Here is a 22,686-nt window from a genome sequence, read left to right on the forward strand (position 1 = left end):
TATGTATGGGTTTTGTAAATAGTCTACGTTTAATACTTCTAATTAGTATCTAAACATTTGATGTGACGGGTGCTTAAAAATAAGCAGGGAACCAAACCAAGCCTAAATTAACCGCTGCTGCCAGTTCAACATTTATATCGTGTGAAGATTTCAGTTAAAACTTCTCTGTCGATCGTATATTTTGACCTGGAAAGTTAGCACTGGCCAGTTATGCATCAATTCCACGACAACGATCCTTATCACACAAGTTTTGGCTGTAGTAACCCATGGACTTGGAAAGCATTAATTGACCAAGCTTTTGCCTGTCCAACAAACACACATTGTCAAGTCGTGCACATACATGACGCACCAGCGCACGTAGCTTGTGTGACGACTGCTGCCGAAAGTGTGAACCCATGCGCAGATGCAGTCTGGAACTTGCCGAATCTGTCGTAAAATACACGTACGACGGTCGGAATCAGATCAGTATCGATCATGTTCCTGTCTGGTCGAGGCCAGATACGTCCTGTACTGGTTAATTGTTTGGTGAGACCTAATGGTTCAGTTAGCAACTTCTGTATCGTAACTCGTAAGTAGTCGTAGCAGGTCTACTTACTTCACAGTTTTTCTTTTGAGCTATACAGTACTTACTTCAGTGCATAATTATATGTACATTGTACAGTACCAGTACTTCTGTTCTGTATATATGTGCTATACGATACAAGTGCCTTTTATTTTAGGATTATTCTATAAATTTTACTTTACGAGTTCAGATCCAATTCGCAATATTTATGGTTAACGGTTCGCACTTGTAACTTTTTTTTTTCACAATTTGACCCTTCTCCGGGAACTCTTTAAGAAATAGGTCCTTGCCAACACTATATCTAGTTCTGGGAATGGTTTATATATCCAAACAAGAGCTCAGGTATTTATTTCCCTCGTCAACCCAAAATCTGGTCCTGTCACGAATAAAATGCGATGGACCAAAACTTTGTACCCAATTTGCATTATTGGGAAAAGCATCAGGTTGGTCTTGGCCTACAAAACAAGGCCCAAAAGATCTGGACCAATATGATTTGAACAGTTTGAGGTCAACTTGCCCGCCTCTCACGCCCTTGTGTTGTGTGTGAGTGTGCCGCAGGACTTTGACGCGGCGGTGGCGGACATCACCATCACGGCGAACCGGTCGCAGCACGTGGACTTCACGCTGCCGTACATGACGTCTGGGATCGCCATGGTGGTGCCGATGCGCGACCAGCGCAGCAACCGCGCCTGGGTCTTCCTCAAGCCGCTCCGCTACGACCTCTGGCTCGTCAGCTTCGTCTTCCTCATCTTCACCGGCTTCGTCGTCTGGGCCGTGGAGCACCGCGTGAACAGGGAGTTCCGTGGCCCCCCTTCCTACCAGATCGGCACCCTCCTCTACTTCGGCTTCTCCACCCTCTACTTTGCACACAGTAATAACCTCTGCATACCATCACCATGGCATGCTTCCCCTGTTTCTTGCACCGAGGGACATCGGTAACGTGTCGGAATGCAGATAAGGAGCTGAAGAGCAACCTGTCGCGGTTCGTGGTGGTGGTGTGGGTGTTCGTGGTGCTCATCCTGCAGTCCAGCTACACAGCGAGCCTGACGTCGATGCTGACGGTGCCGCAGCTGGAGCCGGCGATCGGGGACTACGCCTCGCTGTGGCACGGCGCGGGCAGGGTCGGCATCATGAACAACTCCTTCATGCGGGCGTCCATGACCAGGTCGGGCTTCCCGCAGTCCAGGCTCGTGCCGTACAGAGCCACGCAGAGCTTCCACGAGGCGCTGCTCAATGGCACCATCGGCGCGGTCGTCGACGAGGCCCCCTACCTCAGGCTCTTCCTCAAGGCCTACTGCGACAACTTCACCAAGACCGCCCAGACCAACAAGACCGGCGGCTTCGGCTTCGTAAGCACACCCTGATCCTGATGCCCTGATGCCATTACAAATCTTGTCATCATGTGTAGAGCATTTCAGTAACTGATCCGATTATGCTGGACGAGCGAGCAGGCGTTCCCGAAGGGGTCGCCGTACGTGGCGGATCTGTCGCGGGCGATCCTGAACCTGACGGAGAGCGACGAGATGAGCGCGATCGAGAGCAAGTGGTTCGGCGACGCCGAGGGATGCGCCGCGCAGGGCAGCCAGTTCACGTCGGACAGCCTCAGCTTCAGCAGCTTCTGGGGCCTGTTCCTCATCACTGGCGCCACCTCGCTCCTCTGCTGCGTCGTCCACCTCGCTACCTTCCTCGTGGTCCAACGGCGATGGATTCAGGAGCTCGCGTCGGCGTCCCACTTGCCCTGGAAGGACAGGTTCCGGATGTTCCTGAAACGCTTCGACAACAAGGACCTCTCGTCCCACACGTTCAGGACCAAAGACGGCGGCGGCGGCTCGGTAGCCGGCCGGAGCGCTAACGACGCGGGTGCTTCGCCGGCAGGCGTCGCGCACACTGCGGCCGGCAGCCCGCTCAGCGTGTCGAACCACACCTACGACATGAGTGAGTGGTCGTTGGGTACGCCGAGCCCAGCGCCTGCAGCAACAGGGGAGGTCGAGCTGGCTGCTGGCGGCCAGGCGGAGGAGGTGGACGTAGCTCCGGATCCTGACGGCATCAGTGATCAGATCGGCGCAGGGCACCAGGCCGGTAACTGATCAACGGCCATTTCGAAACTTCTCTGACTGCGCTTGCAAGGAAACGAATAGCAAGTTAACAGCCGATCGATCAATCGATGACACGTGTTTTCGAGGGGATTGTCGATGCTGACGTCAACATTTTGACTGCTTGGCCCGGCAATTTGAATACTTGCATCTCTGTCATCAATCCAAGAAAAAAATGTGTCATCCTTAATTTGGATTAAAAAAAGCTTTCGATAAGATTGAGCATAATGTCATCCTACAAATATTGCATCACAAAGGCTTTGGTGCGAAATGATTGTCTTGGATTAGCACAATACTAAACTCTGGTAGTTGTCTCGTTGAATGGAGTGGAGGGAAAAGTTTTCTATTGCAAAAAAGATGTTAGGCAAATGGACCCTCCATCCCCTCTACTTTGTTTTGGCAACAGACCTTCTCCAATCCATTCTTAATGATGCAAGGACACCGGGGCTCCTAAGGCCCTGTTTGGCATGACTCCAACTCCATAATTTTCTACTCCAGCTCCAAACTCCAGCTGGAGCTAGTTCTAAGTGGAGTTAGGACTATCAAGATGGGATGTTTGGCTAGATAAGTACCTCCAGCTAAAAAAAGGAATTTTTTGGATGGATTGCCATTTTTACCCCCAATTCATGGTCCCAACTATTATCTTCTCATACCCTATCTTCTTCCTCAAGAGGCCAAAGGAGCATGAGCGACGCAGGTCGGGGGCCGTCGGTGGAGCGGGGCCGCAACAGCCGCGCAGGATAAGGAAGCATGGCAGGTGCGCAGGATGAGGAAGCGCCATGCTCGGTGGCGCATGCGATGGGGCAACGGCTGGGCCAGCGGCGGCATAGGCCGTGGCGGCCATGCGGGATGGGGTAGGCAGATGCGCGAGAGGAGGCGCGGCACGGCGAGCCCCGTCCAACCGCTTCCGGTGAGATGGGAGGCAAGGCATATGGGGGGCGCCAGGGAGATGGGAGGAAGAGGGGAGAGCGTGGGATGGCGACTCTCGCTGCTCCTGGCCGGTGGATGAGGCGGCAGTGGCGGGGAAGAGCCCACCAAGAGGCAGTAGCATGGAGCCCGGTGGGGGGGAAATGGGGGCGGCAACTCTGGACAGGCATGGAGATGGGGAGGTGCAATGCAGCGGCGACATCAAGCCTTCTCGCGACACGAGGTGACGACGGTGCCATGGGGGAGAGGGGAGCGGCACGCCGGCATGGGGAGATGGCGATGGCAGTGCCACAGGAGAGAGGGGTGGTGACACGGGGAGACTGTGGTGTCAAGGGGGAAAGAGATTCGGGAGGCTGGGACGGAAGGATGGATAGAACAGAAACAAAACGAACCACTTTTTATGTAACCAGTGGCAGTGGCGGGTAATTACCCACTAACTCCATGTTTAGGTTCATATTTGAGATACGTGGAGTTGCAAAAGAGGTGCTCCAAAGAAATGAACTAGAGCTCCAAAAACTCCATTGAGTTGGGCTACTCCACAAATTGGTGGAGTTGGGGTATTTAGCTAGCTCCACTCAACTCCAGGCTGGAGTTTGGAGTTAGAGCCATGCCAAACAAGACCTAAATATCCCCATCCCCTAACACACATATATTAACACATTTCCCAATCAATCAGTATGCAGATGACACTCTAATAGTCATGGAAGACAATGGACCACAATTAGTAGGTTTAAAGCATCTCCTCAACACCTATGCTGATTCAAGAGGTCTGAGAGTCAACTACTCAAAATCAATGATGGTACCCATTAATATTACAGCAAGCCAGTTTGATGTGCTAGCAAACACCTGTGGTTGTGCTAAGGGATCCTTACCTTAGCAGCCATGTTCCCAGAATGATGGGATCTAGAATGAGGAACGTGATATGACACTTATGAAAAAAATTTACACTAATTGTTCCCGTTCCTGAAACGTAATCGTTCCTAGAATGACGTTCTTGGCACAAGGAACAGGACCATGTTTCACGTTCCCGGCTGCTAAGGTCCTTACCCTTCACATATTTAGGACTACCACTTGGACTCACGAAGCCAAGAGGATTTCCTACCTTTGATAATTACATGTGAGCAAAGGCTTGTGCGTACATCCATGTTCCTTTAATTTCTCAGGCTGGCAGATTGCTTTCTTCATGTGCACCTTTAAATTGCATACAACGGTAATTTTGAACAAGTGGACAAATACAGAAAGCATTGTCTATATGGAAAGGGTAGATATTAATGCAAGGACAGCCCCAAAAGCAGCCTGGCCCGTGGTTTGTAGGCCTAAAGAAGGGTGTCGGGGTGCTCAACCTCAAAGTTCAAAATGAAGCATTGCTAATGAAGATCTGTACAAATTTTATAACAAATAGGATATTCCTTGGGTAAATTTGGTAGGGGAAAATACTATAGAAATGATAAGATGCCTAGTCACATCAAGATTTGGAAGGAATTGATTTGGTTCATGACCAGGACATCTGGACTTACATCTGGGGATCGCCTCTATATACCTCTAGCAAAGCTTATAAGTGCCTGATAGGTCACTTACCAATCCACCCGATCTACCAGTGGGTATGGAAATCTTGCTGCCAACATAAGCATATAGTCTTTTTTTTTGCTGCTATTGAAGGACATGCTCAGTACAAGAGCATGGCCCTACCCACCTATGATTGTGTTCTATGTCTAGACAATGCAGAGGAAACAGTGGAGTACTTGTTTCTTAATTGTTCCTTTACATGATCTTGTTGTGCAGTACTTATTATGCAAGTCCCAATATATTATAAGCTCTTTCAGGACATAGCTACAAGTTCTATTCTTTATAGAAATTATTATCCTCATTAGCTGCAGTATATTGGCAACAAGCTAAGGAATGATAACACCTTCAGAAACATTCATCAACCTATAGTTGCTCACTACAGAGGGATCTTCATCAGAGAGTTTGGCCTGTTATTACACAGGGCTAAGACCAAATACCAGCTTGCTATTGACTTATGGCAAGACAACTTTGTGTAATTCTATTAATTTTCTTTATCTCTTTCTTTGTTTCTTAGTTCTGCTACTATGTATTCTTTCCCTCCATTTAAAATATAAAAATATATACAGTACGAGGTCACGCCTCTCCTGATTCATGAAAAATTGTCTTAATAACATAGGTATATTAATTGTAAGAACTTAAGGATACTATTACTGTTTATATGCTTGTAGCTAGCTGGAGGTCGTCCTTTTTACTCCCTCCGTTCCAAATTCTAGGTCATTTTGGATTTTGTAGGTTCATAGGTTTTGCTACACATCTAGATATATATTTTGTCTAGATACATAGTTAGAAAACCTAAAGTGACTTACAATTTGAAATGAAGGGAGTGTATGTTAAGATGAAGTAAGCTATGCATTGTAAACTTCTCACCCAAGAACATATCGAATTAACTGAGCAAAATTTGGTTACTTAAAATCTGGAACTAAACTGATGACCAAAATTCTCGGTTTCGGTCATTTTGGTTTTGGTTTTGGGTATTTCAATTCAGTTTTTGGTCATAGGTTATCCCACCCCTACCGGCTGTAGGTTGCTGATGACAATTGGATCAGCGGTCGAGGTAGCCGATGGGGTTAGGGAGGGAGGGATGGCAACGTGAGGAAGGAAGGAAAATAAGTCGTGAGTTAGGGTGTAGGTGGGGCGTGTCATGCCCGCCACCTCTAGGCTACCATTGTTTGTACAAGACGTTGCCACGAAGGTCTTTTTCGTGAAACTACAAGTTAGCAATGGAGACTTCAGAATAGCTCATTGTTCCCTGTCAGAAACCGTGTTTGTCGGACAGGGAACCGTACTGGAAATTAAGTTATGACCCTATCATTTTTTATTTATTTGCTTTCCTTTTAGTTATATGATGCCTAAGAGCATTGTACATAGTACTACATACCACTTGTTTTCTACTATAATGAAACGGCATAGCACCTGCCGAGCTCACTGACAAAAAAGGTTCAGATCCGAGCTCTTAACATTTACTGCCGCTTGGTAAATTTAGCTCACATAAAGGAAGGTTATGTTTTTGCTCTAGTTTTTTATATTTCTAGAATTGATTTCCATGACATCCGTATTCACAAAAGGGAAAGATTACCATAACAGCTTTTGCAAATTATTTTAGAAAATTACATGTCCAAGACAGACAAGTTGAATGAAGCGACTTGCCCAAAAAAACAAATGAAGTAACAGATACTAACACTTCACAAACACAGAGAAAAAGAACACAATTGTTGAGAAAAGTATGCCCATGTTCATTTCGTTGTTCAGCTTCAATTTCGTTGCTCTTGGTGCCCACCATGCTCTTGATTCAGCTTCAATTTCGTTGCTCCTGGTGCCCTCCTGGTCCTGCTGGTTCTCCTTGAGGTCCTGCTACCGGTGCTTGCAGTGGCCCTGCTACCTGTGCTGGTGGTGGTTCAGCTGGATCTCCTTGAGGTCCTGCTACTTGTGCTTGTGGTGGATGGCCACGTAGGTGAAATACTAGATGGCTATTTCTTTCAATTGGCCATATCGTATCATCCTGCTCATCGCCATTGGAGTGCTCAAGAACAAGTTCAGCGATGGCTTCCTGGACTGTGCTTTCTGTTTGCCTCCATGGCCAAAACTTAATGACTATGTAAATGATGCCCGCAATACCCCATAGACCAAAGGTTATAAAGAACACTCCTTTTAAACTGCTCCAGGTAACAACAGAGCCCATCTCAAGGGCGTTCGTCATGCTGTTGCAGGTCACCTTGTCCAGTCCCAACCACTTCCTCTCAATGCCCACAATCTCATCCCCTTCTGTCACCTTTAGTATAGCCCGGGACACATCAGCAACAAGCGGAGAGCCCTTAGGGAAGACCTGACAGTAGTCAAAACCATGTGAATTAGATAACTGATAAAAATGTGAAACCTGTAGAGATGTGATGTACAGGAAACTTGAACTGCTTGCTGACCAGCATCAGCGACGTGGTAATAAGCATCTAGCCATCACGCTGTAGTCAAGACAAAAACATTTCCAATGAATGCACAATAAATTATTAACTTACAAAGCCGAATCCACCAGTCTTGTAAACACGACCAATGATACTGTGGTTCCTGCAATGCTTGGACATAAACAACTTGAGGTACGGTATCTCATCAACTACTGCTGCAACACCACCGTTCCAACTCCCTTTCATCAGTGCCTCAGCATACTGATCGGTTCGGTAGCTTCTAATTTTACGCTCATCCACATTAAGGCTCTTCAAGAGATCTTTCACAAAAGACCCACTTTGGTAACCAATATATTCTCCATTACTAATAAGCTGATTCAAGTCGGCAACTGTTGGTTGGAGTTGTCGTACTGTCATCATGGAAGTCAAACTTGCACTATAGAGTTTCTCCAACAACCAAACCAGCAACAGGAAGTTTATGAGCGCAAATTTCGATAGCCATTTCTTCAATTTTGGGTCTGCAAAAATATATACCACCAACTTGTCAAGCCAAAGTCTTAAGGGTCTGTGTTTGGTTGGCAAGCAGAATGCCCTACCAAATCTCGCCAAGATTTTCATTAAATTATTTTCCTAAGATCTATGTGCAGGTTTTGGCAGAAAATGAACTACAAAAGCCAGTAAAATAAGAATGACAATTTTATCAAATAATTTTGCAATAAACCAAGTGAAGGCAATTTAGTGAAAGTTGTCAAGTAAAGTAAATTTTTTTAGGCAAAATGTAAAGTAAACTTTGCATCCATGTCTAACATTGCAAAAAAAAAATATAAATTGTATAAATTGATACCATCATATATGTTAGCTAAAATGCAGGAACAAAATTTTAAATTGAGCTAAAGTGATAGCTATAGTTCTTATTTTTGTTCCATTGCATTTTCGTGAACCTATTGGAAGGTTGTTTACTAGAAGTTAAGTGTGAACCCAACAAATCTGTGTTCATCTCTAGATATCGTAGAACGAAATAAGCTCTCTTTTATCAATTCCTTTTAGCTCACCCCTTGGAACAGCAAGAAGTGCCTGGAAGCTGAAATAAGCAATGTTGACAAACTGATTCCAAGGGCGCCCACCAAAATATCTGCTTCCATTGTGCTCAACAAACCATATGGTAAAACCTGTAATCACAAAAACAGCCAAGAAGGCTGCCCATAGGATTGGTTCGATAGGCTTCAGAAAAACCCACAAGCTCTTGCTCCAGTTCTCCCTCATGGTTACGACCATCTGCACCCCCGATTCAGTGTAAGGTAAAGTAAAGTCAACTAACTTGGAGCGATTTATGATTATTGTGGTGTCCCCAACCATCGCATTATATTTCTGTTCCACAAAAAATGAGGAATTGAATCAAACACTTGTCTAAGTAAAAATATTAGGGAGATAACAAAAGAGAACCCTAAGTATCAATAACTGACAGAATAAATCAATAGTTGAGCTCTCGAATCTCAACTTCCGAATGCACACCCAGCCTATTGAGTCAAGAAAATGGTCCTCTCACCCCTTTCCCCATTTTTTCGCCTGCCCATAACTAAGTTACCATGTTATGCTTAAAGTAAAGGCATATTTATGGTTCTATGGTTTCACGTCAAGACAAACTCCGTCATGCTATAATGTCTTCTATTATATCATTTATAAATGAAATTGGTTATGTACTGTACATCAGAGATAGCAACAACATACTTCCCTAAATAGTGTTATTTTGAAAAAAGTCTACACATATAAATATCATGATTTTAGAAAAGTTTTGATCATAGGGAAAACAAATAGAAGAGAATCTTACAAATTCCAATAATGATATTAAGAATGAGCTTACCTTCAGGGAAACCTGATAACATATCTCACTGTATGACAGGGTTATGTTGGTGGCTATGTTAGGGTCCACAACAGGTACATACTCATAGGGGACAGCATATGGCATCTCTCGCATGACAGCTTCAAAGATATCTATGCAATATCCAGTCACGTCAAACTTTCCAGTAGCCACATTCTTCTTAACATTCACAAATGGGTTGACAGATGGCTTTACTGGCACAGCAATCTGCAACTTCTTTCCAGCCACCGGCCACTCCCAACCTCTAGGAGGTTGTACTGAACCACCAGGCCAAAGCACCATATTCAATCCAACAGTACGACTTGGACCAGAAGATACAATGAGGTTCTTACTTAGGCCAAACTTTGGTGTCCAGAACCCAGCATTTTGATATGAATTGCCAATCACATTAAATATCTCAAATACTGATGCCTGCAGCTGACCATCGGCAAGAACAAAATCACCTGATATGCCCTGGAACCTAGTGGCTCTAATGGCGTTAATAAGACCTGGTCCATCTTGTGACACACCCAGCATACTCAGATCATTTGAGCTGTTGCTGTTTTGTGGTGATGGCATTTGAAAGCCTAGTGTAAGGGGACCAACCTTCCTTAGAGCTGTTGCGATTGCCCATGCAGTGTCATAAGCCCACAGATGGAACACGTTTGGATTTGCTGGGTCAGGTGCACCAGGGTTCTGTTGTCGGTACCGTGCAACAAACCAAGGAGGGAAGTTGATAAGCTTGTCCGATGGTGGCACATAAGGCCTCACGCCAAGAACTCCCTGCATTGAATTGATCGTTCTCTGATCGAAGGAGCTAAACATGTTTCCTACACTATCAGTCACAATCCAAGCATAACCATCAGTAAGCATCTCAGCATCATGAGCAAGGACAAATAGGCGTGCGGCAATATCAGATGACATATGCACGACAAAGACTCGTGTCTGCATAGTCTTGAGCTTGTTTAGCTCCGCCTTTATCTGATCCTCAGTAGGAACTGAAGGGATGACGCTTCGGTATGGGATGTGCGCATCAATATCTTGGAGAGCATCCACAAGGTGTGGTATAATGCCTCTACCGAAGTCAGAGTCCTCGTATATGGGTACGACTTGGTGCCAGTTGAAGAGTTGAACCAGAGAAGCAATTGCTGGGACCTGGGAGGAATCATCCAGGGCAGTGCGAACGAAGTACTTGGAGTGCTTAGCTGACAAGTAAGGACTAGTAGCCGAATATGACAAGATGGGAACATTTGTCTTGTTGCCGATGCCAATCATGAACCTCGCCTGTGTTGATGTCTTTGGGCCAATGATTGCTTGAACTTTGAAGTTCTTTAGCAGGTCTATTGCTGCAATATGAAAGAAAAAAAACGTGGGATGAGGATGTTATTCAAGCATGCTTTGAAATTTGATGTGTAAATTTGTTAAACCACCTGTAATGTACACATAACATTTTCTGTAACCTGATTCAATAATTTTTAAACCAAATTAATATTTATTGTTAAATATTTTCCAATTATATTGAAACTAAATTCAATATTTTCAACCCATCCTCCAACTCGTCATCTCATTTCACACAAATCCTGACGTTGTCCCGTCGTGAAGATATATAGGATGTCCATTAGATATGATTTCTTGGTGGTCGACTTTAGGGTGCATTTGAAAATTGAACGTAGCTCACTAGGTAAGGTTTGTAACATGTCCATCCGAGTTCGAATTCTCAGCAGAACACTGGTGTTAGTATTTTCTTGGATCTATTCCAAAAATTAGTCAATGCTATTTTTCCAGTGGTAGGCTATAGCGAGGTGCCAATAGTGACTTCGTCAATCTCACGATCTGGTGGTTGTCTTTTGGAGGTACTCATAGTCGTTAGGATAGTTCGTGGCGAACAACCCCCCTCGAGAAGAATTGTTCAACTGGAATGAAAGTTTCTTTATGTGAAATAAAAAAATTTGTATGTTGGAATAAATCATGCAAACTAAGAACAATTTTTTGTACCCCCTATCTTGGTTGACAAGAATTATTTAACTGGAACATTGGTTTTGTTTTGGTGGAACAAAACTTCTTAGAGGAGGAACAAAATGTCTTTGCATCTGGGCATGTATTGAATTGTTGAGCACTTTCTAGCATTCCTTTAAAAAATGTAATATAGCATCCTTATTAAAAAGTGTGTCAATTTCAAGAATATATCTCAGTTGCTCTAGCTGTTGCTTCAGTTAAAATCAGTGGTATTTAAATCAAAACAGACAAACTATTGTAACTGTTACGACCTCCATATATTCAGAGGTGTTTGAATTTGTCATAAATGGCATGTGAAGATTCTTCTTGAACAAACACATTAGAAATATTTAAAACTTAAGTATTTGTTTTCCAACATCTAGACTATATATGCTCATCCCAACACATCATTCTAATAGTGACTGGGATCTAGGCTTCCAATTTGTTCTAAGATATGCACTCTATTTAATTCTTTCCAAGATTGAAGGTTAATGAATACCCCCTCCATTTTTTCATTTTGTGGATAAGGCTTTGACCAATAATTACACTATGAAAATTCCATTAATGTGACGCAAAAGTATGAATATAAATGCATCACATTTGTGCCACAAAAAGTATGTACTAATAGAGTAATTATTGGTCTGAAGTTAATCTTAGCAAAATTAAGTATGCCATGTTAGTTAAATAAAAGAGAGAAGGAAGTTGTATTTGCACAAGATACTCCCTCCATTTGAAATTACAAGGAAAATTTGTTGGACAAGTCTCTGACCAACAAAACATAAGTTTCGTATATCGTTGGCACCAAACGTAGCTATGTTTGGACAAAAAAAAATCTAATATCAAGGGTCTTTTTTTATTAACACAATAATTGTTTAAGCTAAACTAGTTATTTGGCCCTTTGCTATCTCTCATCAATTTGCAAACTTATTAAATGCACATCCTTTTTTAGATATTCCATGTTGTTCAGTTAGACAAACTCCAAGAGCGACTTCGTGTTCAATCATTTGAGGGAGTGAGTTTCAGAAGCTAGCTCATTGAGTCAATAATCATAAACCGGTAAGATTATCGTCTTCAATGGCATTTATCATGAACCGGTAAGTCAATAATCACAGAGGATCCTCTACATACTACGTTGACTTGCGATGCCAGGCCCACAGCCCCACACGTTTGTGTGCGTGCCCGTACCTGAGAGGGTCCCTCTCCGTGCACAGAAAGAAAGTTTGTGACAGTAGTAACACTAACACCACGCTTGCGAATACATCGATGCGTAGTCCGTGCATGATTAATCGACAGAGAGCTAGCGTAAGGATCGGAGAAGAAATTTGGTGAAATCTATATGTACCAGCCGAAGTCGCGGTGATCTCGTCGTCCTCGCAGTCCGCGACGTGCAGCGCCACCGTGGTGGTGGATCCCGGCTGCGAGGCGTAGAAGTCCTCGAGCGCGAGGGAGATGGTCGCCATGGTCGCCTTCCCGCCGGCCGTCCCGAGGTCGAGCAGCGCCCCGACCTGCACGGCCCTCGAAGGCGTGCCCGAGCTCTGAGCCTCCCCGAGCTTGGATTCGTGGCTCATCACGTAGAGAAGCACGTATAAGAGCCACGAGGACAGCACCACGAGCACCGGGACGACGGCGCCATTACTTCTGCGGCTTATCATCCTCATTCCTCCAGGGTACATCGATATCCAGCTAGTGACGACTGACGAAGAGCTTGGATTGGATGCGTGGCCTTCTTTGCCTTTTGGTTGCTGCCTTTACATAGCTCGTGGCCTCGTGCTAGCAGCGCTCTCGGATTAGACTGTAGCCAAGTGGGAAGGTTGCGGTTAGTTGACCTGGTGATCGAACACATGGTTATGCAGGCCGATGATCTCTGCACGACCATGTGATCCTTGCCTAATTTAGTGCTCAAGTGTTGTTGGATTGTTGCCATAATGGTACGATTTGGAATCTAGGAATTAGGATATAGGAGGTGCAACTTCGTTAATAAATGCACTGACGCTGTCGCTTCGGAAAGATTAGGCCGGCGTCACTCAATCATTGCTTGAGCCGATGTCATGTGGAATGATCTAGCATTAGGCTCTGTTTGGCATGGCTCCAGCTCTGGATGGAGCTGCTCCACTCCAGAACTCCAGGTGGAGTCAGCTCCACTCCAGAACTCCAGAATAAAATGGGGTGTTTGGCTAGATGGGTGCTCTCAGCTCCAAAAAAATCAATTTTCAGTGTGGATTGCCATTGTTACCCCCAATTTAGGTCCCACTTGTCATTCTCTCCATCCCCATCTCCTTCTTCCTCAGAAAGGCTGCCCGGCAACCACGACACACCGTTCCCTCCTCTTTTTTTTTCCTTGCCCCGGCGCTCCCGTCGCCTCGCAGGAGCAAGCAAGCAGCTCACCGGCGGAGGGGCTTCGGCGGACGGGCGAACTGGCGGCCGGCGGAGGGGCTTCGGCGGACGGGCGCGAAGGCCGGCGGGGGATCTTCGGCGGCGAGGCGAACTGGCGGCCGGCGGAGGGGCTTCGGCGGACGGGGGCGAATGCCGGCGGCGGGCCGTCGGCGGAGCGGCGCGAAGGCCGGCGACAGGTCCTGCGGCCAGCGACGGGGGCCTGCGGCCGGCGGCCGGGGGCTACGGCCGGCGCCCTGCGACCGGTGGGGAGGGTCTCCGGGTGGCTGGCGGCGGGCCCTGCGGCCGGCGACGGGGGGCTGCTGCCGGCGGGGGGGCCTCCGACAGGAGCCTGCGGCCGGCGGGGGGGCTCCTGCGCCAGGCGGCAGCCGGCGTTGGAGTGGAGCTAGGAAAGTGTGAAGCTGGTGAAGTGGAGCAGTTTTTCGTGGAGCGGAGTGCTCCCAAACACCCCCTTAGTCGCTCCCATGTTCTAGCGCTGTTTGACAGAGTCAGAGTCCCATAAACAGGTTGTCGTTCCGGGCGGTCTCGTGGGCCTGCCCTCTGGTTGTTCCGGCTCAAACATGTTTAGGCCCATAAACTGGACAAGACTTTAGCCTCCCTACACGGCCCATGTGTGGCTAATTTCAAGTCTTTCGGGGCTTTTTGCTTTAGGGGTGGAAATAAAGGGTAAAAAGGAAAATCCTATTTACCGGGGTTTTTCTTAAAAAACATTTTCGAGTTTTCCTATATTATCTTCCAATAAATATACCGCCAACATTCTTATTGATCCAACCACCATATAAAGCCCAAGAGTACAAAGAGGAACGAGATCCTCTACTTTTGAATTCTCTACCATTGAGTCAATGCCATGTGGGTCCAAATGTGAGGCCATGTGGGTCCAAATGTGAGGGTCTCCCATGGCAGTGGTTTAAAGGTTCCTACAAAGAAGCCCAATTCACTCGACTGCACAACCCTTTTCTATACTATCGCAATGTCCAATTGTGGACGTACTGTATGTACACATTTTGCTATTCATTTTAGTGGCATTATTGATCATATTTATACAATAATATGCCGCCAATTCTATTATATCTTGTGTTTTGGACTAAACTGATATTTCATAGAAAATAAAAGGTAAAATGGTCTATTTTAGGCATTTTGGATTTGAACTTGACTTGGAACTCAACAATATAGGAAGGAAGATGAGGAAGGTGAGCCTCAAAAGGCTCAAAAACCATTGAACTCGTCGGTTCACATGTGATCGGGGGCTCTTCCTGAGCCTCAATTTGGATGCCCAAGCCCACATGAGATGGGGTTGATGGATTCCTCTGAGGTTTCTACACCAAAGCTTTCATCTAGATCATGAGGTTTAACAAGATTTTCGAGTGCATCTGCGTGAGAAGGATTCAAAATTTTGCCAATGTAGAGCCGTCATCTAGCCATGCACTTGTAGATCGTTTCAATTTTGTCCAAAGTCAAATTTATCTAATTTTGACTAAGTTTATAAAAACAATATATTAATATCTACAATATCAAATAAATGTTTTATCAAAATATTAGCCTATTACTATCAAAATATCAGGCAACTCAACTTTAACAGCACCGTTATTTTGAGTTGGAATAAATACACCTCTCTATCTAAAAATGTCATTACACTCTATTTGTCATATTAGTCCTGTATATATTGATATTTACAACCTCATGAAAATACTAGCAGGACCTGGACCGCCCTACAGGCTACAAGCCTACAAGTCAAAGCTAAAGTCGCCGCCGGCCCCTCCGACTCCCAGACGGCCGGCCGCGTGGAAGAAAGAAAAATCAACCAATATCCGGTGGGGGCGTCGCGCTCAGCCTGCTGCGCCATCATCAATGGAGAGGCTCGTCGCCGCACTGCGTACGTCCACAAATTCCCCATTAGCTGCATGTTTAATCCAGAAATGTGTGACAAATCGCTCACCAGGAAAACTCGCTCCCATGCTTAATCCTCTGGGTAAACGATCGACGTCGCTGTCGGGTTCATTCTAGCTTGTAAGTTGCCTGCCGTTTTTAATTCGCAGGAGATCGATCGATCTCTACTTCTCCAGCCGCGCGCCGCAGAAGATTATAAGTTGCTTGCCGTTTTAAATTCAGTTCCAGCTTGACCGCGTCAGTGCAGAGACGTGAAGCAACGACGCCCCCGGCGATCTCCCAGTGCGGCCGGTGTTCCTTCGCGAGGACCACCGGGCCGGGTTTTCAAATAATCCAGCTACCGGGCGGACGAAGCTCGCTCGACGACTTTGACCTCAACCACAGCACCCGATTCCAGATTCCTCGCCTCCTCTCTGCCCGCTCACGCTGTCCGCCTGTCGAACTACACGCGGCGCCACAGCCACGGCCGGCTTGAAGTTTTCTCGCCCGGCCCGACGCCGGGTGGTCACGCCGTGCGGACACGAAATTACCCGGTGGCTTGCATTGCGCCGCGCGCAGAAGGACCGATCGCTCTGTGCCTCTGTAGTCTGTACATGCATGCATCCTCCCACGGCACGAGCAGCGCTGTATGGGTATGGCTGTGTAGAATTTCGCGGCAATGCGCCACCCGGCCGGTTCAGCGCGCGCGCGATGACGGCGACCTCTCGGTATGGCGCGGCGCGGCACCGCATGCAAGCCAGCCGCCGTGCCCCGTGCGAGCCCGGGCAGCTACTAGTCGTCTCCTGGTAGCCTGGTACGGCGCTTTCTCCTTTAGCCATCGTCAGTCACTGGATCGAGCAAAAGGGAATCGCTTTCTCCTTTAGGCATCAATCATCCATGAAAGCTGGAGCGGCGGCTCAACAGCCGGTAGTGGCGGGTGCCCGCTCGCCCCGTCGTCGTCCCTCGTCTCGCCTCCTCCTCGCTGTCCTCCTCCTCTGCCTCGTCGTCGGCGCCGAGCGGGGAGAGGGGCAGGCGGCGGGAGGGAGGCGGCGGGTGGACGTCGGGGTGATCCTGGACCGGACGACATGGCTGGGGAACGTCAGCTGGGCGTGCATGGAGCTGGCGCTCGAGGACTTCTACGCCGACGCGCGGTACGCCAGCTACAGCACCAGGGTCAGGCTGCACCTCAGGGACACCGGACCGAGCGCCGTCGACGCCGCGTCGGCAGGTAAGTCCGGCGAGCTAGCTCTCGCAGCTTACTTGCGCGATCACATCTCGTTACTAGGCTTGGCAATTTAAGCGCGTGCGTCGCACCCAAACTTGCATGCATGTGTGTTGTAGGCAATGGAGCGATTTGCGGAGGGGTTTTCTTTTTCTTTTTCTTTTTGGCTCCGATCCTCTGATCCATCTAATCTAGCATCCTAGAGCTAAAATCCCTGTTCTGCTTCTTAACCGAAGGCCGATCCGAGCATGCACGGTTCGGGTACCAAGGCGAGCAGAGGAAGGTTGAACCTGAACGGGAGCTTGTCCACCTTCACGACCCGAGTTTGAGCTTGCGCAATGCGCCTGAGCTTGTTAGGCTACGCGAATGGAGCTCACAATACGCCATGCGCCAGCGTCTCTATCTCCCTACGTGATACCAAAGATTTACTGAGTGTTCTTTTCAAATGGTCTAGGGTAATTTCTATCCTTCACAATTTCTTACGAAGTGGACGGATGAAGATTTTTCAATCTAATTTGGACATTTCTTGAGAGGAAAAAAATATTTATCTTTGAACAATCAAATAAAAGTATCGTGGGCCATTTGACGAATAAGCATTGGAGATTGCCTCAATTATACTAATAGAGAGTTTGACTATTTGAAATAATTTGATTAAGAAAAATAATGAATAACTGTCGGCCTTTCGACAAACAACGCTTAGTGCAACTGTGCGAGCCTAAGGCGGGAAGGCCCAAATCTAAACGTGCCACGATGTCGGCCCAACGTGACAGCCCAGTGAATTTGAGCCCACATCCCACACCACCACGGCTTCTCTGTTCCCAGTTTCCCACTTCTCACAGCCGGATTCCTGAACCGCCCCCCCTGCGTGCAGTGCAGCGTGCGCGCACCTGCGGACGGCGTCCTCCGGTGGCGGCACTTTCGCAGCCTCCCGCGCCGCCGGGGCCCTACCGACCTTGCCCTCCTCGTCGGCTCCTTCCCCTCCAATTGCCGCGCCACCGAGCTCCGCTCCGCGTCATAAGGAGAAGGTATCCCGTGCCCGCGTTTTGTTTGTACTTTGTAGCGATAACTGAATCACCGAAACCTTGCAATGCCATATCCTGAGATCCATCCATGCTGCGAAGATGCCGCCACTGTATAGTATGCAAATCGGGCCTTTCCCATGGACGCCTGAAACTTACACTGGCCAATACATAGGTTGCGAACGCTGTCCACCCCCGCTTTCAGTTAGGATAAGACAGAAGTTGTGTGCTTTGAATCTTGTTTTCTCCCCCAAAACAAGAGCCCGCACTGTATTCTGTTTCTGAAGCTTATCGTTTGCTACCTAGTCTTAGAATCCCTGCATCTGCTGCAGGTTTGAAACCGAAAATTTTCGTGTTAACGTAGAATGATTGAGCGCCGCTGAACTCTTTTCAGTACCGTTGCTTACATATGTTTGGGAAACACTGCAGGTGTCGATCTACTAAAAAATGTTCGTGTACAAGCAATCGTGGGGCCACAGACATCAACTCAAGCCAAATTTCTTGCAGAGCTTGGGAACAAGTCATCGGTTCCAATCATTTCGTTTTCTGCAGATAGCCCATCCTGGTCGCCCAGTCAGACCCCATACTTCATCCGGATGGCATGGAATGATTCTTCTCAAGCAGAAGCTATCGCCTCGCTCGTCCAGAAATTCAATTGGAGGGAAGTCGTTCCTGTCATCGAGGATGATGGTACCAACACTAGATTCATCCCTGATCTTGTTGATGCCCTGAGACATGTTGGTACTCGTGTTTCGTACAGGTGCAAGATCCATTCTTCAGCTGGAGATGATGAGATAAAGGGAGCTATCTCAAGTTTAAAAGGCAATTGGACCAGTGTATTTGTTGTGCGCATGTCATACCAGTTAGCCCTTAAGTTTTTCCGGTTTGCCAAGGATGAGGGGATGATGGGCCAAGGCTTTGTATGGATTACAGCATATGGTTTGACAGATATTTTTGACGTAATTGGTTCTCCTGCACTTGATGTGATGAATGGTGTTGTTGGGGTTGAACCTTATGTTGAAGACACTGAGAGACTTCAAGATTTTAAACAGAGATGGCATCGGAAATACAAAAGGGAAAATCCAGGCACAAAACTGAATGGGCCTATACTTTCTGGTCTGTATGCATATGATACTGTATGGGCATTAGCATTAGCTGCAGAGAAGGCTGGATATGTGAGTTCAGACATCATGGTGTCTGAAACAAACAATGGATCCACCGACTTTGACAGACTTAGTACTTCCAAGGCTGCCGAGAAATTGCATGGTGCATTGTTGAAGACTAGTTTCATTGGCATGACTGGGACATTCCATATTCAGGACTGGAAATTGTTATCAACAACTTACAGGATAATAAATGCAGTTGATGAGGACAGAAAAGTAGTTGGTTTTTGGACTCCAGGATTGAACATATCCGGAAATCTGAAAAAGAGGGTTGATCTTTACAACATTATATGGCCAGGTGGCAGTGACAAGGCACCAAGAGGATGGCTATTGCCTGCAAATAAAACACTCAAAATAGGAGTACCTTTTAAACCTGGGTTTAGCAATTTTATTCAATTTGCAAATGGTAAAGCCACCGGGTTCTGTGTCCGTGTGTTTGAGGAAGTTATTCGTGCATTACCTTATGAAGTACCCATTCACTATGAAGAGTTTGGAGATGGTAACGGAGAAAGCAATGGAACCTATGACTCACTTGTCTACAAAGTTTATCTTAATGTATGTTTGAACCTTGCTCTGTTCCATTTTGCTCTTGACATGATCAAGCCAGAGGAGTTAAACTTGGTGCTCAAACTAGCCAATGATACAAATTAATTAGTTGATTAGTAATTATCCAGAATCATCTGCAAAATTCTGTCCTTTATGATCTTCTCGAGTACATAGAACTGGTAGGATGTGATTACTTTTTATTGATTATCAGTCATGCAAATATGTAAGATTATAAACTTAACTAAGTCTATGCACTTTTTAATTCTATATTTCTCTACTATGAATATGCATAATCCACACAAAAGATCAGTATTCATTGTCACTTACAATTTTCGTTTTGCACTGGGCCATATTCCTGCTTTTGTGCAATAATCTGATTGGTAACTTTTCAGCATGTGTATTTCTCTTTTAGGAATGTATATTGTCAGCTAACTGCAACACTCTAAGTGGTGATTTATCTAAATACTGCAAATAGAAGGCAGTATCTCTTTTATTAATTAAATCAACTTTATTAACTTGGTTACAAACTCCTGTCACCAAAAGAACATAGTTCCTCCTCCATTCAATTCTTAAAAGGATTTGTTACCCCCTCTTAAGTCATAGTCAAATGCTTTTGTGTAAATATTATTCCTAATATTTTGTTCTACTCGTATAAATATGTACAAAGTGGTAGACATTCGTAGCCTCTATCTAAAGTTTCTCAACCAGTTTTATGTGATTTGCTGGCAGGAATTTGATGCAGTAGTTGGTGATATAACAATTCTAGCCAACCGTTCTTTATATGTGGACTTCACTCTTCCTTATACCGAGTCAGGCGTACGCATGCTGGTTCCAGTTAGGGACCAGAGACAGAAGACTGCATGGACATTCCTCAAGCCTTTGTCAGCTGGTCTATGGTTAGGAGCTGGGGCCTTCTTTGTCTTCACAGGTTTTATAGTTTGGTTTATGGAGCACAGAACAAATCATGAATTCAGAGGACCACCAACCAGTCAAATTGGATCTACCTTCTACTTCTCCTTCTCAACACTTGTATTTGCTCATAGGGAGAGTATTGTGAACAACTTATCAAGGATTGCAGTAGTAGTTTGGCTTTTCGTGGTGCTAATATTGCAGCAGAGTTATACTGCAAGCTTAAGCTCAATTCTCACGGTAGAACAGCTTCAGCCAACAGTCGCCAATTTAGATGAAGTTATCAGGCGAGGGGATTATGTTGGCTACCTCGCCGATTCTTTCATGCCTGGGCTTTTGAAACGGTTGAAAATTAATGAATCAAAACTGATCCCATTCAACTCTCCTGAGGAGTACAACGATGCCTTAACAACTGGAAGAGTTGCCGTCATTGTTGATGAAATACCATACCTCAAATTGTTTCTCTCCAAGTATTGCCACAACTACACTATGGTTGGGCCAACTTACAAATTCGATGGATTTGGTTATGTAAGTGACTTTTATACTTTTGTTTTTCAGTACAGCTAGGTTGCAGAACTCTGCTATATTACTAGATCATGATTTTATAAATTTGGTGCCATGATATCAATTATTGTGGTCTTTGGATTCCTGGATCTTTTAGATGTAAAACTGCCCAGCTAAGGATGAGATGGATGATCAGATTTGTTTTCTGGTGGGATTGAAAAATTCAAGATCATGATCATATTATTGAATGATTGCATGCTTCTAGAAGTATTAAATAACATTAATAATTTTACTCTGCCAAATTAAATAACTCCGCCTATGTTGTTTCAACATAGCTGTCCCAAGCCCAGATAAAGGAGGAGGGGTCTCTTCCCCATAATCGTGAGGGTTGTAATAGGTTTGGTGAACCAAAGTAAAAAAAAAAACTCAACCATTCATATGGAGATTGTCATGCAGTTTGTTCCTAATTTTGTGCAATGTTTGTTGTTATATTGGCCACTGTAATTGAAAATTATGATTAATATAATTGTTCCCCATCATCATGCAGGGTTTGTGCAAATGTTAAATATAACTGGCTCACTGACACACAGGGCTTCTAGAAATGATTAATAAATTATCTTATCATTTTGTAGCACTGTGTTATTGACATTACGTTTCTCATTTCTATACTATTTCTACAGGCATTCCCTCAAGGTTCTCCACTCGCACCTGAAATTTCAAGGGGAATACTGGAATTGGCGTCAAACGACACAATGGCTGAACTGGAGAAAGAGTTGTACCGTGATACAATGTGCCCAGACAAACTTGACTCCCAAACTTCAAGTAGCCTTACACTGCACAGCTTCCTTGGGCTGTTCATGATCACAGGGGCATCTTCATTGCTGGCTCTTGTTCTGCATGTTGGCATAACGCTTTATAATAATCGGAGTCATTTGATCAGTGCCTGCAGTCAGGGTTCATGGCGTGCATTGCTTGCCATTCTCTTCAAGATTTTTCATGAGCATGACAATATCTCCAATACTCCGGATAAAGATGAGACCAGAATTGCTAACATTGATCCTACAGTTGAGAGCCCATGGGGCATGTCTAATCACATCATCGAGAACTTTGATTCAGACACTGATTCGGGAAGCCCAGCAGAAGGAGAAGGAACACCAGGTAGGGAAGTTTCAAATCAAGATCCTGGTCCACCATCATTTGCGTACATGCATTCTGAGGGGGTAATGGAGTAGTATTCTTTTATCTCTTGCCATTGCGAAGCACCAAAGGACTCTATGGTCATCGCATACTGTTCAGTGTAATTGATTCATTTGATGCACAGATGTATAGTCTGCTTTTAGTTTCATCATTAATACAGATGTATTAACCTGTACTGCTGATTGTTTTCATCAATAGTTAAGTAGAAAATTCAGCATAGTACATTCATTATTGAAAGGCATATGAGAGGAACCTATCTGATGAGTTCGTCTAATTTATTTTTTCTTATATCCTGAATTTTACCAAACTTCGTAAACACTTCCTATTGCAATGTACCACTTACTGTTGCTATTTCCAAGTGCTATCACAAATCATCTATCATGAAAATTTACCAGAACATTAAATTCAGTACCAATCAACTAACTTTCCAGTCTACCTCTTCGTCGCCCTTGAATAATTGGTGGAATATTGC

At 45.5% G+C, this 22,686-nt stretch overlaps 3 protein-coding genes across 4 annotated transcripts in view; 2 read left to right on the top strand and 1 right to left on the bottom strand.

The window, feature by feature from the left end:
* The window catches only part of LOC101781032 (glutamate receptor 2.8), a 6,330-nt gene extending 3,433 nt beyond the window's left edge, over positions 1-2,897 (top strand). Inside the window, exons 3-5 of the mRNA XM_004959414.3 lie at positions 1,121-1,433; positions 1,517-1,911; positions 2,014-2,897. Coding sequence (XP_004959471.1) covers positions 1,121-1,433; positions 1,517-1,911; positions 2,014-2,649 — 1,344 coding nt within the window. The 3' untranslated portion in view covers positions 2,650-2,897. The remainder of the gene's footprint in view (positions 1-1,120; positions 1,434-1,516; positions 1,912-2,013) is intronic.
* A 3,837-nt stretch (positions 2,898-6,734) lies between these two features.
* On the bottom strand, positions 6,735-13,091 carry LOC101781433 (glutamate receptor 2.4). Its single transcript, XM_022824674.1, has 5 exons — positions 12,740-13,091; positions 9,406-10,748; positions 8,597-8,912; positions 7,659-8,062; positions 6,735-7,471 (listed from the first exon to the last, which is right to left on the bottom strand). The coding sequence occupies exons 1-5, from the start codon at positions 13,068-13,070 to the stop codon at positions 6,944-6,946; spliced, it is 2,922 nt and encodes a 973-aa protein (XP_022680409.1). The 5' UTR covers positions 13,071-13,091; the 3' UTR covers positions 6,735-6,943.
* Positions 13,092-16,534: 3,443 nt separating this feature from the next.
* On the top strand, positions 16,535-22,488 carry LOC101781839 (glutamate receptor 2.9). 2 transcript variants are annotated; one of them, XM_022824714.1, is made up of 4 exons: positions 16,535-16,882; positions 18,325-19,613; positions 20,334-21,041; positions 21,698-22,488. In XM_022824714.1, exons 1-4 carry the CDS (start codon positions 16,552-16,554, stop codon positions 22,247-22,249), a joined length of 2,880 nt encoding a protein of 959 aa, XP_022680449.1. In that variant the 5' UTR covers positions 16,535-16,551; the 3' UTR covers positions 22,250-22,488. The 2 variants fall into 2 exon arrangements, with proteins under 2 accessions (XP_022680449.1, XP_022680450.1); XM_022824715.1 differs by lacking the exon at positions 16,535-16,882 and adding an exon at positions 17,722-17,901.
* The last annotated feature ends 198 nt before the right edge of the window (positions 22,489-22,686 follow it).

The sequence above is a fragment of the Setaria italica genome, chromosome II, assembly GCF_000263155.2.
Source record: "Setaria italica strain Yugu1 chromosome II, Setaria_italica_v2.0, whole genome shotgun sequence".
NCBI classification, from domain to species: domain Eukaryota; kingdom Viridiplantae; phylum Streptophyta; class Magnoliopsida; order Poales; family Poaceae; genus Setaria; species Setaria italica.